The sequence below is a fragment of the Cebus imitator genome, unplaced genomic scaffold (genome assembly GCF_001604975.1).
Source record: "Cebus imitator isolate Cc_AM_T3 unplaced genomic scaffold, Cebus_imitator-1.0 Scaffold261, whole genome shotgun sequence".
Classification (NCBI taxonomy): domain Eukaryota; kingdom Metazoa; phylum Chordata; class Mammalia; order Primates; family Cebidae; genus Cebus; species Cebus imitator.
Genome location: NW_016107576.1, coordinates 2256430 through 2270427, shown reverse-complemented (window position 1 = coordinate 2270427; position 13998 = coordinate 2256430). Strand labels below are relative to the sequence as shown.

General features: G+C 34.4%; 1 protein-coding gene across 5 annotated transcripts in view; it reads left to right on the top strand.

Annotated features, from left to right (window-relative positions):
• The window catches only part of COL24A1 (collagen type XXIV alpha 1 chain), a 376867-nt gene that overhangs the window by 221688 nt on the left and 141181 nt on the right, over positions 1-13998 (top strand). For 4 of the 5 annotated variants that reach the window (XR_005195651.1, XM_017499851.2, XM_037728289.1 and 1 more), the window contains 4 exons: positions 6584-6637; positions 7984-8037; positions 9348-9401; positions 10747-10800. Coding sequence is in view for 4 of the 5 variants with exons in the window: in XM_017499851.2 (XP_017355340.1) it covers positions 6584-6637; positions 7984-8037; positions 9348-9401; positions 10747-10800 (216 nt within the window). In the remaining variant the exon portion in view is untranslated. The remainder of the gene's footprint in view (positions 1-6583; positions 6638-7983; positions 8038-9347; positions 9402-10746; positions 10801-13998) is intronic. The other variant, XM_037728290.1, reaches the window with a different exon arrangement.

Sequence of the window (13998 nt, the reverse complement as noted above, 5' to 3'; positions counted from 1 at the left end):
TTTTAGTAGAGACGGGATTTCACCGTGTTGACCAGGATGGTCTCGATCTCTTGACCTTGTGATCCACCCGCCTCGGCCTCCCACTGTTTCTTTTAATGATGATACCACTGTCCTCATATCAGTCATTACCTTTAATCCGGACTCTTATAATAATGGTAATTATTATAATTTCTGTTTGTCCTATTTTCTTTTTTTTCCCATTTCTGCACATTAAACACAGTGACGTTAAATTACCACCCATTCAAGTCCAGGATACAATTACATTCCTCCTTTACTGAAAACCAATAATGATTCTTCTACACGCACACATTCTTCTGCAAATACCGCAAACACAAATTTCTCATTTGATATTCAAAGCCCTCAATAACCAATAAATCTGTCCCAACCTATTCCCCTGCACATATTCTGTATCCCAGACAATCTGGATTAACTTTATATTTGCAAATGTTTGATAATTTGCTACTTTCCATCTTTGGATCAAAACATACCCTCTACTTGGAATATACTTTCACCATGTCAGTGTATGACCATATCTGAGATACTGCCTTCTCTATAAAGTCCTTTCTTATGTTTTCAACCAGGTATAATCTCCTCTGCTTTTTTGTTAGATATTATTTTGCTTCTATTAACTTATAAAAAATGTATATTTCCCTTAATCCAATTCTGGATTTTGAATTGCTTAGTACATTTCACTGATCTTTATATCCTCTCCAGCTCTTAGCACAGGATCTGTTACATGAACAAATAAATATGCTAAATTTATTTACCTCAGCTCAGTTTGCATTTATTGAAGAAATTGATTTGCAAGTATACTAAACTGGAAATTGATCAGTGCATTTTCTGTGAGATTAACTTTTGAATAAACCAATGGAGCTAGATTTCAAAGTTTTTCAATTTTATGTTAATATGTAAATTCAGTCTATTTTTAGTATAACACTAACTGACATAACAAATAAACCTAAATATTTTTTGTTGGTTTAACACAACAGAAAGTTATTTTTGTCCGTGCTAATTGTGTGGTGAAGGTGTTCCTAAGTATCTCTCCCCTGCAAGATGATCAAGAAAACCAGGTGCTCTTTCTTGGTTTTTGTTGTTGTTTTTATTTTTAAGAGACATGGTCTTACACCGTGTCACCCGGGCTGGAGTGCAGTGTTGCAATCATAACTCCACTGCAGCCTCCAACTCCTGGGTTCAAGCCTCCTGCCCCAGCCCTCTGAGTAGCTGAGTGTACAGACACAGGCCACCATACCCAGCTAGTTTTTTATTTCTCTTTTTTGTGTAAAGACAGGGTCTCACTTTGTTTTCCAGGCTGGTCTTGAACTCCTGGCTTCAAGCAATCCTCCTGCTTGAAGGAGGACCTTTGACCTCCCAAAGTGCTGGGATTATAGACAGGCATGAGCCACCATGCTTGGCCCAGGCTCCCTCTTTCTTGTGGCTCTATCTGCCTGTTAGGCTCATTAGCACTTGGGGTGAAAGTGAAGAAAACCACGTGCTTCTGTTAATAATTGGTATGTCATATCAGCTTAAAAAGGCACACTGCATCAGTCAGTTTAGGCTAATTTATACTGCAGAATGAAACAGTCTCAATATATTAGTGGTTTACAATAATAAAGGTTTATTTCTTACTTGCACTCTCTACACTGAGGGTTGGCTATGACTCTGTTACATGTCATCTGCATTCTGAGACTCAGGCTTAAGGAGCAGTGCCTGTGTGGGACATATTTAGTCTCATGGCAGAAGGAAAAAAGAAACTGACTTAAAAAAAAGTGGCACAGGTCAGTTTCACTTTCTATGTATTCGAAATTACACAGAGAAGAATGACATTAGTAGGATGCAGGGGTATATTCCTCCCATAGGGGCACTACAAATTATATGGCCAAGTCTAACATCAGTAGCATAGGGATGTATAAACTGTCAACAGAAAGGAGCAGTGAATATTTCAAACGGTAAAACAATCTACCATACCATTTTTTCTCTTCACCTTTTAACATTTAAAAATTAAGATATTTCTCACAATCAGTGGTAAATTAAAATTACTTGGGAGATTTTTTTTTCTATTCAGAAATTTTTAAAATGTTAGTATATCCTAAAATCGATATCTTAGATTTAATGAAATTTGGCAGACTTCAGCTTTAAATGTCGTTGTCTAATTCACCTATTGTTTCCAAGTGTGTGGACAGCTTCAAAGAGTAATAAAGACTTAAAGAGCAAATAGATTTAAAGCCTATATGTTCAGATTCCTTACCTCTGATGTAAACCTGTGTTGGCATGCTTATTTTCATGCTATAAAAACATTAGTGTTTTTACAGCTATAAAAACATTAGGAAAATTGAATGAGAGAAATTTGCAAAGGGAGAAAAACAGAAAAAATCATCAATAGAATAGAAAGCTTAGAAATAAGCCATGTATAAGATAAGAATGGCACCATAAACCAATGGGTAGATAAGAAATATTATTTAATATATAGTATTTGGAAAACTGGGTCTCTGTATGCAAAAAAATAAAGCTAGATCCCTGTCTTATACCATGTGAAAATTGAACTCCATATAAAGATTTAAATAGAAAAGTTAATACCTATAGAAAAAAAATGCCCATTATTTAATGACATAGAAATAAGGAAAGCCTTCTTAAACAAGATCCAGAAAATACAAATCATAAGACTACATAAAAATTAAGGACTTCTTGTAAATGAAGGGTATCAAAAATAATCTTACAGGTGATTGATCGCAAGAAGGAATTTAGAACATCTAAAACCAATAAGGTTCGGGCACTGTGGCTCACACTTGTAAACCCAGCACTTTGGAAGGCCAAGGCAGGTGGATTACCTGAGGTCAGGAGTTTGAGACCAGCTTGGCCAACATGGTGACATGCTGTCTCTACTAAAAACTACCAAAATATTAACTGAACATCGTGGCACATGCCTGTAGTCCCAGCCACTCTGGAGGCTGAGGTGGGAGGATCAAGCTGAACTTAGGAGGTCAAGATTGCAGTGGGCCGAGATCACATCACTGCACTCCATCTCAAAAATAAATAAGAAAGTAAAACCAATAAGAAGGTTATACTTTAAATATATAAGAATTCCTGAAAATCACCAAGAAAATATAGGAAATCTTAATGGAAAAACTTGAGCAAAGGATGTGGATAAGAATTACACAGAAAAAGTCCAAAATGTGAACACATATATGAAGAGAAGTTCAGACTCACTAGTTATCAGAGAAAGTCAAAATAAAAAAATGAGCCACCACTCTATACACAGACATCAGCCCTTCTCCTAAAGTTGTGTATATTATTCCCATGTGCCTTATGCCACTAAGAAATTAGATTATTATTGTATGTGTTTTAAAATTTTATACAAAACACATGATGATATATCCTTTTGAAAAGGATTTATGCTGTTTTCTCACTCAAAATCATATTCCTAAAATGTTTATCTGTGTTGATACGTACAGACCTGGTCTATTAATTTTAGCTGGTGTTGAGGTTTTTGAGGTTTTTTCGTTTATTTGTTTCTCAATATTGGTCATTCAAGAGTTTTCTTTGTTGTATGAATACATTTCTGTTTATCTGTGTCCGTACTGATAATGCCAATGATTCTACCTTTGTACTTAAACAGTACAGCAATGACCATCTTTCTATATATCTTCTAGTACATACATGTGAAAGTAGAATTTGACGTCAACAACTAGAAGCGCTAAGTTGTAGATTAGGTGCATCTTCAATTTTACTATATGTAATAAATTGTTCTCCAAAGTGATTGTACCAATTTAAACTATTTCCTGCTATATATGTATGAATTCTTCTTTCCCTACATTCTAGCCAACACTGTGGTATTATCAGATTTGACATATGTTTTTGATTAGACTTTTTAAGGTACTGAAATAGTTTGGAGACAGGGTCTTGCTCTGTTACCCAGGCTTACTGCAGCCTCAACCTCCTGTCCAAGCAATCCTCCTTCCTCAGCTTCGTGAGTAGCTAGGACTGCAGGAACATGTCACCACCCCCAGCTAATTTTATTATTATTATGAATAGATTATTTATAGAGATGTGGTCTCCCTGTGTTGCCTAGGCTGTAAGGAAGCCATTTTTAATCTATGTTTTGTTAAAGATATCCCATGGGCATGGCTGGAAGCCTATGAACTATCTACTTTTTAGTAAGAACCTATATCTTCCAATTATGCCCTTTTGACTGACTGCACCTTATAATACTTACATGAAGTAAAAAACTCAGATGCCCTATTGGGACCAGGCATATAGTATAAGTAAGTAAAATGGGCCATATACAAGAGACAATAGTGTAGCGAAGTAAAGAGTGCACCTGGATGTAAACAGTACAAGAGTTACTTAGTTCTCTCCAATATTCGCCTTTGAGAATGTTTGTCCACATTTGCTAGGTCATCTGAAGCTAATAATTTTATAAATCTTTATATGTATTTATACATAAAATATACAGATTTTTAAATGTTTTTACCTAGTTCAGTTTAGTAAATGCTATAGGCTAAGCAGAATACTTTTGTAGATTAATTGTTCTAGTGCACATGGGATAAGCTAAATGACCCTACTCCATTCACTCCTCTAGATCACATGTCTTAGAAGGATTTTTCACTTTGGGAGGCCAAGGTGGGTAGATCACTTGAAGTCAGGAGTTCAAAACCAGCCTAGCCAACATGGCGAAACCCCATATCTGCTAAAAACAGAAAGATTAGCCGGGCATGGTGGCATGTGCCTGTAGTCCCAGCTACTCAGGAGGCTGAGGCAGGAGAAATGCATGAACCCCGGAGGCAGAAGTTGCAGTGAGCCAAGATCATGCCACTGCGCTACAGCCTGGGCAACAAAGCAAGATTTCGTCTCAAAAAAAAAAAAAAAAAAGAAAACGAAAAATGGTTTTTTTCCCTATAGATTGACTAGTCTGTGTTCAATTTCTGCTTTGTTTACTGTCTCACAACAGAGAGTTCTATTTCATTTTTCCTGCTCAGATTTGGTTGACCGTATTAGTTAGGGTTTTCCAGAGAAACAGAACCATCAAGATATAGCTATAGATATAGATAGATAAGGGAATGGCTCACATGATTGTGGAGGCTGAAAGAAAAAAATCCCACAATCTTCCATCTACAGACAGGAGATCCTAGAAATCCAGTATAGTTCCAGCCCAGGTTCAAAGGCCTGAGAACCAGAAAAATCATCAATGTAAGTTCTGTCAGAGTCCACAGGCCTGAGACCTGGAGCACTGATTATTTAAATTCTATTTCAAGTCCAAAGGCCTGTGAACTAGGGGCCAATGGTGTCCTAGAACAAAGGCAGGAGAAAACTGATGTCCTACCTTAAGCAGTCAGACAGATAGGAAATTTTCCTTTTCTTTCCTTTTCCTTTTTGTTTTATTCAGATCCTCAACAGATTGGCCAGTGCCCACCCACATTGGGGAAAGCAATCTGCTTTAGTCTGTGTACCTATGTAAATGCTAATCTCCACTAGAAACAACATACACTCAGAAATAATATTTAACCAAATATCTGAGCACTCTGTGACCCAGTGACCTTGACACATAAAATTAACCATGACAGCCCTCCCTATTGTCAAGTTGACACCCAAATGCATCTCTTTAAATCATACTTAACTTTCAATTAAAGACTATAACAAGGCCATAATTCTGCCTAACATATCATTATCCTGCATGTAACCAAAACTCTCTAACCTCTTTTCCAGAAGAGGACATAAAGTCCTTGAGTGATATTTACTTTTCTCCTTTATATCCTGTAACTTAAATATTATGATGTAAAATTAAATATTATGATGTTATAAGGTCAATACATCTTATATTATATGATAAAGAAATGAAAGGCCAGGAGCAGTGGCTTATACCTGTAATCCCAACACTTTGGGAGGCCAAGGTGAACAGATCACTTGAGGTCAAGAGTTTGAGATCAGTCTGTCCAAAATCATGAAACCCCGTCTCTACTGAAAATATAAAAATTAGCTAGGCATGGTGGCACACGCCTGTAATCCCAGCCATTCAGGAGGCTGAGGCAGGAGAATCACTTGAAGCCAGGAGGCAGAGGTTGCTGTGAGCCAGGATTGTGCCACTGCACTCTAGCCTGGACGACAGAGTAAGACTGTCTCAAACAAACAAACGAAATGAGAAGAAAAGAACCAAAGATATTTGCACACACACACACACACACACACACACACACACACATTCATGACAAAATAATGAAATACTCGTGACAATTATAGTCGTCATTTCTATAGCTGGTCACATGGTCATAGCTGGTATTTAAAACTACCTTCTTTACTACCCATTCTTTATTCCATTTGCCATCAGCAGCACTTCAGCTCGTTGGGATCTGTACCTGGTGGGGTATTATGAACTGAATGTTTTTATCCTCTGCAAAATTCATATGTTAAAATTCTAATTCTGATACGAAGTCATAGACTGCATAGCTATACAAGGAGGAATTTTACTCCAAGATAAAATTTAGGCTAAATTAGAAAGAGACATAGTGATTACAGGTGACTTAAGACCCAGGTACTACAATAGCAATGCAATATGTGTGTATTTTCTGTTTGTTTGTTTTTTTTCTTAAAGGGACCTGTTGGCTTACCTGGAGAAGTTGGGATGACTGGAAGCATTGGTGAAAAGGTAATTTTTTTATTGTTTTGTTTTATAGGAAGAATTCTAGGCTAAATTCAAAGGACAGACTTTCATATAATATTTTATGTTAATTAGAAATCACATATAGCTTTAGCACATTACTTATACTGACTCTCTTAAATATATTGAAATATAGCTAATAGCATGTATGTTTCTAATTTTTAAAGGGAAGAGTACCCTTTTGATTATAAAGATGTGATCTGAAGAGAAAAGATGAAACAGTCTAGATTTCTAACTAGAAAATATCTAAATCAACTTCATGAGAGCAAGCCTCCTATGAGAGGCTTGAGAGAAAGCAGTTTTGAAAGAGAAGAATAAGTTACCATTTACCTTTCTCTTTCCCCATCTTGTGCTTGTTCCTATTCCCATTCTTACTATTTTCTTGGCCTAAAATATCCTCTCTCTTCTTCCCTCTGTTTTTTCAAAACCAAACTGTTGGACTCAGCTGAATTTCCATCTCCTCTATGAAGTCCACAGACTCCTCTCATTCTTCCTAATTTTTTCACTTTTGGACTTAGAATAAGTATCACATAGTTTAAAATTTACTTCCCCTCTGGTTATTTCATCTCTGTTAATATCATGTCTGCAGTTACTGAGGGTAAAATTTAAGTTTTTCAAATATCTCTTCTAACTCTCATGTACTACAATCTTAATTACTTAAGTACTACATACTTAGTATACACTTATTGATTTTTTACTAACAATGTAACAAAATATGAGTGCAGTTAAAAATGTTTAGCTTTATAAACATTTTGACTCATTTAGTTATTTCTGTGCTGAGTTAAATCTTCTAAAATTTTGATACTCTTGAAAATTTTAATGTGAATCAGTTTAGTCTTTTTAAGCTGCTATGACAGATTTGATTATCATGATCTTTCAGAATTATTTCTTATGGCACTTAATTATGGTAGGCAGACTATAAAATAAAATTTTTTAATGGTTATCCAGATTTGTTAAATTTTAATATGCTTTGATACTTTTACTATTCTCATATTTTTATGCCTCATCAAATAGTAAGCATTTCTACTTACAAAACTTTAACATGATACGTGCTCACTTTTAAGTCTTATTTATCCATAATTTCTGTTTTCTTCATTTTAATATGGCCTTTAATATTTTTCTTCTGAAAAAAAATCTTAAGATAATTTTATTTTATTAAAAGTCTAACAATTTTTAAAAGTGCCACGTTTGTAAATTTAAAAGTTATTGAAAATAAGAATGAGGTATGCATGTAAGATATGATTCTGACTGACAGTTTTCCATTCTAGGCTTAGCTCAGTCATGACTAATTAATATGCCTCTATGTTACTCTTTTTTCTTTGTTCTCTTAAAAGGGAGAACGTGGAAGTCCAGGCCCACTAGGTCTCCAGGGGGAAAAGGGTGTTATGGTAAGAGCTCAGTGATTTGAAAAATATGTGTCCAAGAACTTAATAAAAGTAAGGCATTCCAGAGAGGGAATTGCCTGGGCTGGAATTTAACTGAGTGAAAAATGCTAAATTTCCCATAGAATTTTATTTTTAAATGAGTTATCTCCCAGAATGCTACGTGATACTAAGGTACTAAAAAGCATGTAAATGAGATGGCTTAGTCAAATGATTCTGGTTTTAGGAGAGGAATTTAACCACCACAATTTGCTAAAATGAATGAAGAAGAAAATTCGATTAGAATTCCACATACTCTGGTTTCTCTTCAGATTATATAAATCTTCCACCTTTTCCAATTAGAATTCTACTTATTCTTCTACAGCTTATAATTGATATGACACATACCATCATTGCCATTCTTCATGAGTTTGTGGTCATGATGTAGTTTTTTGACATGTGAGCGCTCAGAATCCAGAATTATTCTTGTTGTTTTATATTTTTAATATAGGAAATAGCTGAAAAATGTTATATCTGGGTTGCATCTTTTTAGCTTACTAAATAGTTTCTAAGTATGGCAGGAACTAGAGTGAATGGTTATTATCAATGAAAGGGTCTTCCATACAGAAAATACCATGCAATGGGTCTGGTAGCACATAGTACTATCCACAGATTGATTCTAACTAAGTTATTGTTCAGTTTTAAGTTCTATATTATGAGAAAAGTCCTGTAACTGTTTCGGTTTGTTTTTGTTTTTAGCTATTTCCAATTGCTGTCAGCTAGGAAATTTAGCATACCTATAAGACTAATTAACTTCAAGAATCATGACCTCCTAAGGCATTTCTGAATCAGTGTTAGCACCATAAAGTGTGTGATCCTTCTCAAGTTTGAAATGCTAGAGTGTTTGTCCACATTTACATTCCTTCATTGAGAGCTCCTAGACCTCTCTGAAAAGGATATGGTTTCATAACCTATATAACATAATATATATCCATGGATAAGATAACATAATCTTCAGAAAAATGAAATGAATATTCCCTTATCAATAGGCTGTAGTATGTGATTTGGCTAGCAATTTTCTTGTCTAGGCAAAAACCTTCTAATAAATGGATATATGGTTTCTATCTAAATAAAACTATATAAAAATATATATATTTTTTATCTCTATGGCCTATCTGCAGAACATTTCCCATAGCCTTTCATATCTTGGTTAGAAAAGAAACATTGTGTCAAATTATCCCTTTTTACTATTGTTTATAATTTACTGGTTTATCTTCAATGAAAGTAATTTAAAGTAATGAATATTTTATGTCTTTTATATTTTACTTAAATTATAGGGATATCCAGGTCCTCCTGGGGTTCCAGGACCTATTGGTCCATTGGGATTACCTGTAAGTACAGGAAAGACTTTATGATTCCTTCTAGAATGTTTATGTTAATTTAAACTCATCACTTGTCATGTTGTATTGTTGGTTTTTATGCAAAGTAAGTCATCTGAAAACTAGTTTTAAATCAGACTGCTTCTTTCCCAACTATACAAAACACTCTTGAATATGTCACGATATCTTGAACTTCCTCACCTCTACTTGGTATATAACCAATTTCAGTTCTGCAACCTAAACAAAAAATGCTTTAAAGTTTCTTTTGAATAACCACATATAAGGGAACAGGATTGGTAAGATTAGAATTTAGACAAATTGGATAAATAAGTCATAAGTTTAAGTTCCAACATATTTTCCTTAGAAATTTTAAAATATTATCACACAACCAGATAAAATTCATAAAATATATATTTATTAGACAAAAATTAGAGTATTGAAAATATTCCATTTGTTTGCAAAAAGATAATTAAATATTTCCCCTAAATTAATTTTGCTTATCAGAATCTGACAGCTGTTGTGAACTTATGAAAAAGATCAGTCATTAAGATCCCCTGAGCAGAACTTTTCTTATCTGTGAGAACTTGTATTATTTGTGAGGCTTCTGTTTTAAAAATAAGCCCGATTTTCTAGTATATTTGTAAATATGTTGTTGGGTTTTTAAATTAGGAAAACTAGTCTAAGGAAGAGTTATTGATCTCTTTAAAAAATAATAAATTTGAAAGCCTAGAGTTTACTTCATTTTCATCTACCTTAGGTTAATTGATAAATAAATTTTGTTTTCCAGTTGAATCTTAAAGACTATAGCTATAAAAATAATTCATTATAATTTACTTAATAATAAATAGCAACTTAATCTCCATTGCAGGCATTTTTATAGCATAGTAATTTGGAACATTTTGTGGCGTTTTTTATGGTAACAAAAGAAACCTACTTTTATGTGATGGGATTATCATAAATGTCTAGGATAATATTAAAGAAATATTACCGTGATAGCCATTGCTTTTTTGATGGGCTAGGAAGATTAGACCGGTCTGACTAGCTGAATGGATATCTCCTTCCTCCATCACACCGTATGTGTTCCTTCTGAAAACAACTTGGTCAGTGGATATTAAAAACTTCTCCATTCTTTTTTCAGGTTGTAAACACCCAGATATTAAACTTGCCCAAATAGTAGAATATTTCAAAAGCAGAATATTTGTAGAGGGCAGTATGATTAAAGCATATTTTTAAGGAAGACTGATCAATTTTAAGAATGTTTTAGGAGAATGATATATGTTATATGAAAGATTATGGCTGTTGTTCTGATAGTATTCCTGTGACTTCTACAACTGATTTTTAAATTTGCAATATGTAGGGTCATGTGGGGGCAAGAGGACCACCTGGGAGTCAAGGTCCTAAAGGACAAAGAGTAAGTAATCTAAGGAAAAAAGTACATTAAGCCCCCCAAAATTACTTCATAAATAGTGGTAAATGTGCAACAAAAATAGCATCATACCTTCTAGAATTTTGCTTAGATCTTGTCAGTTTTTTGTATTTTCATTATATTCTATGAATATCTTTATATTTTATATTTTCATTATATTAGCTGAATCCTAAATTAATTGAAATATGACTCATAATCATTTGTAGGTATAAAATCACACTTTTCCATTTTAACTTTTTACATATATCACTAACTCATACTTATTCCCAACCTCCAATTCTATTCTTTGAGAGAATGGTAAATGTGAAGATCTTTAAATGAATTATTTCTCTACAGAATTACATAGCAAGGAAAAGTAACATCATGACAAAACAAAAGCAGTAAGAAATGGAACAGAGATACATGAGATGAATAAGAACTTATTAATTGTAAATCAGAGTTATTATAATCATTGTCTAATAATTATGTATACAGAATTAAATAACATCTTCATCTCTTTAAGTTGTATCTTAAACATTAAATCCTTTTCAAAGAAATAAGAGCCACCATTTATTACATATCTGTCACATGCCAGGCACTTTTTCATATATTTCCTCAATACTCAAAACCACCCAAGAGGGAGAGATATCATATCTTTGATATTATAGTTGAGGTAACCAGGTCTCTCAAAGTTTAAGTATATGGCCTCTATAGACACACAGAGAAATGACACAACTAGTATTCAAGCTTTAGTGTGTCTGACTCCAAAGCCCATGCTATTCAGTACCACCTGGAATATCAGGGAGTATTTTTAAGTCAATTTGGATATGTGGGCTTTGAGGACTCTGTTATGCCTTGACCTTACCTTGATTTAAATTTTAGAACTTATGAAGAAAATATTTTAAAATTCTAAAAACATCCTTTACCTCGCAATGGTTAAAAAAAAAAAAAATACTGCAGTTTTCCTATTGGCAAATGGGAGAAGGGTGTTAATGAATTCCCAGTTTGAAGTAACGACTTTGAAGTTATGTCCTGTGTTTTTGGTGAAGCTTGAAGAAAGAGAGCAGATTTGCCTTTATTATTGTTTCTTTTTTGAAAAACGATTTTCCCTCCTGGATTACAGATTTATAGTCTGTGGTCACATCTATAATATATTAGCCCAAATGAGATTTAAAATAAAATAAAAAATGATCGATGATTTGTACTCAAACGGCCGTTTAGTGAATAGTACCCTGCCAGCACTCAGTATTTAGTTAGGTCAAATGTGTTTATTCAACTTCGTATTAGTCATAGTGGGAAAGCTCAACCAATTTGTGACAGATGAAAAAAAAGAAGAAATACTTATTTGTCCCTTTTGTTAATTAAGTAATTTGGGTCTTTAGTCAGAAGCTGTGTATCTAAGCACAGTGTTTTCCTGAACTCCTTTGTACTGTCTCATTAAGCCATATGGAAAGTTCGTTTGTTCTCCAGTTTTCTAAGTTCACCATGATCCTATTACCGTTTCCTGATTTGTCACTTTGTCATCAATTCCTACCTCCCCAAGGATCTATTTTTCTCACATACTTCAAACATATTTTACTGATTCTCTCCCCAAATGGCTCCTCGTCACTTTTAAACAGGAAAGCTTTGTTTAGAAATAAGGGCTTTTGTGCCACTGCACTCTAGCCTGGGCAACAGAGTGAGACTCTGTCTTAAAAAATATATAAAAATAAAAAGTAGAACTAGGACTTTTTTCTTCTTACAAGCTTTCTTTACTGGAAGACTATTTTATGTAAACAGTGAACATTGGGCATACATAAAAGGACTGAAGACCAGAATATTTCAGAATATTTGAGAAAGAAAATAGTATTGGGAAGTTCCCTTGTGGTAGCCACTGATATATTCCTATTTTTACCCTTTTCTCTCTTCAATCCATTCCCCTCTAGGACTGTAATCCCAGTTCTCTAGACCCATTCTTCCCAATGGTTTTCACTCACAAAAAAATGAGAATATTGGTCCAGCCTACTAAGAGAAATGAAAAGGGTACCTAGCTGCAGATTCCTGCGTCTGGCCTTTCCTTGCTACCCCAGAGGTTGAGGAGGGCACTATTTTCAGCACACCTGTAATCTCTTTGTGGCAAATATGTGTCATAGTATGTTGGAGGGAAGCTCTGCCCTAAGTACATTTGCACTGAGGCCACACAGAGAATTTTCATTATGGAACTAGTACTTATACTCTCTTACTGTTCTGTCTGTGATTTCTGCTGTTACCGAGTGGCCACATGATGATCATGAGTGGTAGGACTGCTCCCAGGAGTCTGCTTCTATCTGCTTCTCTCCTGCCCATCCATCCATCATACAGTTATCTAACATTTACTGATTCCCTGCAATTTGTCAAACACTATTAGTTGAGAAACATGGCATAAAATTTACAGTATTATTATTAATCCTACATACTCTAAGCTTTGTTTCTCCCTGCATATTTAGCTGAAGAATAATTAAAATGAAATATATGCCAAAGCTAATTAATATAATACACAAAATCATGTCCCTTATGTAGACAATTTAAGCTAGCAGATTCTCTAATACAGTACCAGAAAGATAGTGGTTGAGCCTATTGGTCACTAGAAATCAGCACAACATCAGCTGCACATTGAACTCTTCAGAGGTAGGCAGCTGATTCCTTGGTATTACTCCATTACATGCTTCTATGTCCAGCTGCCCAAACAGGAAGATGACATGGAACAAAGTTAACCTCATCTTCTTCTTGACCATGAATTGGCAATGATCATGAGACACGTTTAAGTTTACACTGTTTCTCTACAGGGGCAGTATAGAGGCGTACAACTTAGTATTTTTATTCAGACTATGCTGTTTAAGATTTAAATGGGAGGGAAAGATTAAAATAACTATATTAGAAATATATAATGTTTTAAGGCTTTTTATGGAGGAAGTAAAATTGATCTGCCTATAGAAATTTGGACATTTTTCCCTTTCAAGGAAATGCTTACCACATAGGGAGAAGTAGTCCTCAGGTTTTGCATTTAGATTCAAAGCTAGATTCACTAACTGAAGCACTCCGAATGATAAGGCAGAGCTTCCTCTGTGGTTCCTTCTGCTGAAATAGTTTACAACAAGAATAGAATCAAAAGATTTTTTTTCTTCAAATCACTGATAATGTTAGTTTTTGTTTAATAGAACGTTTTGTTTCAGCTGTGTAAATCAA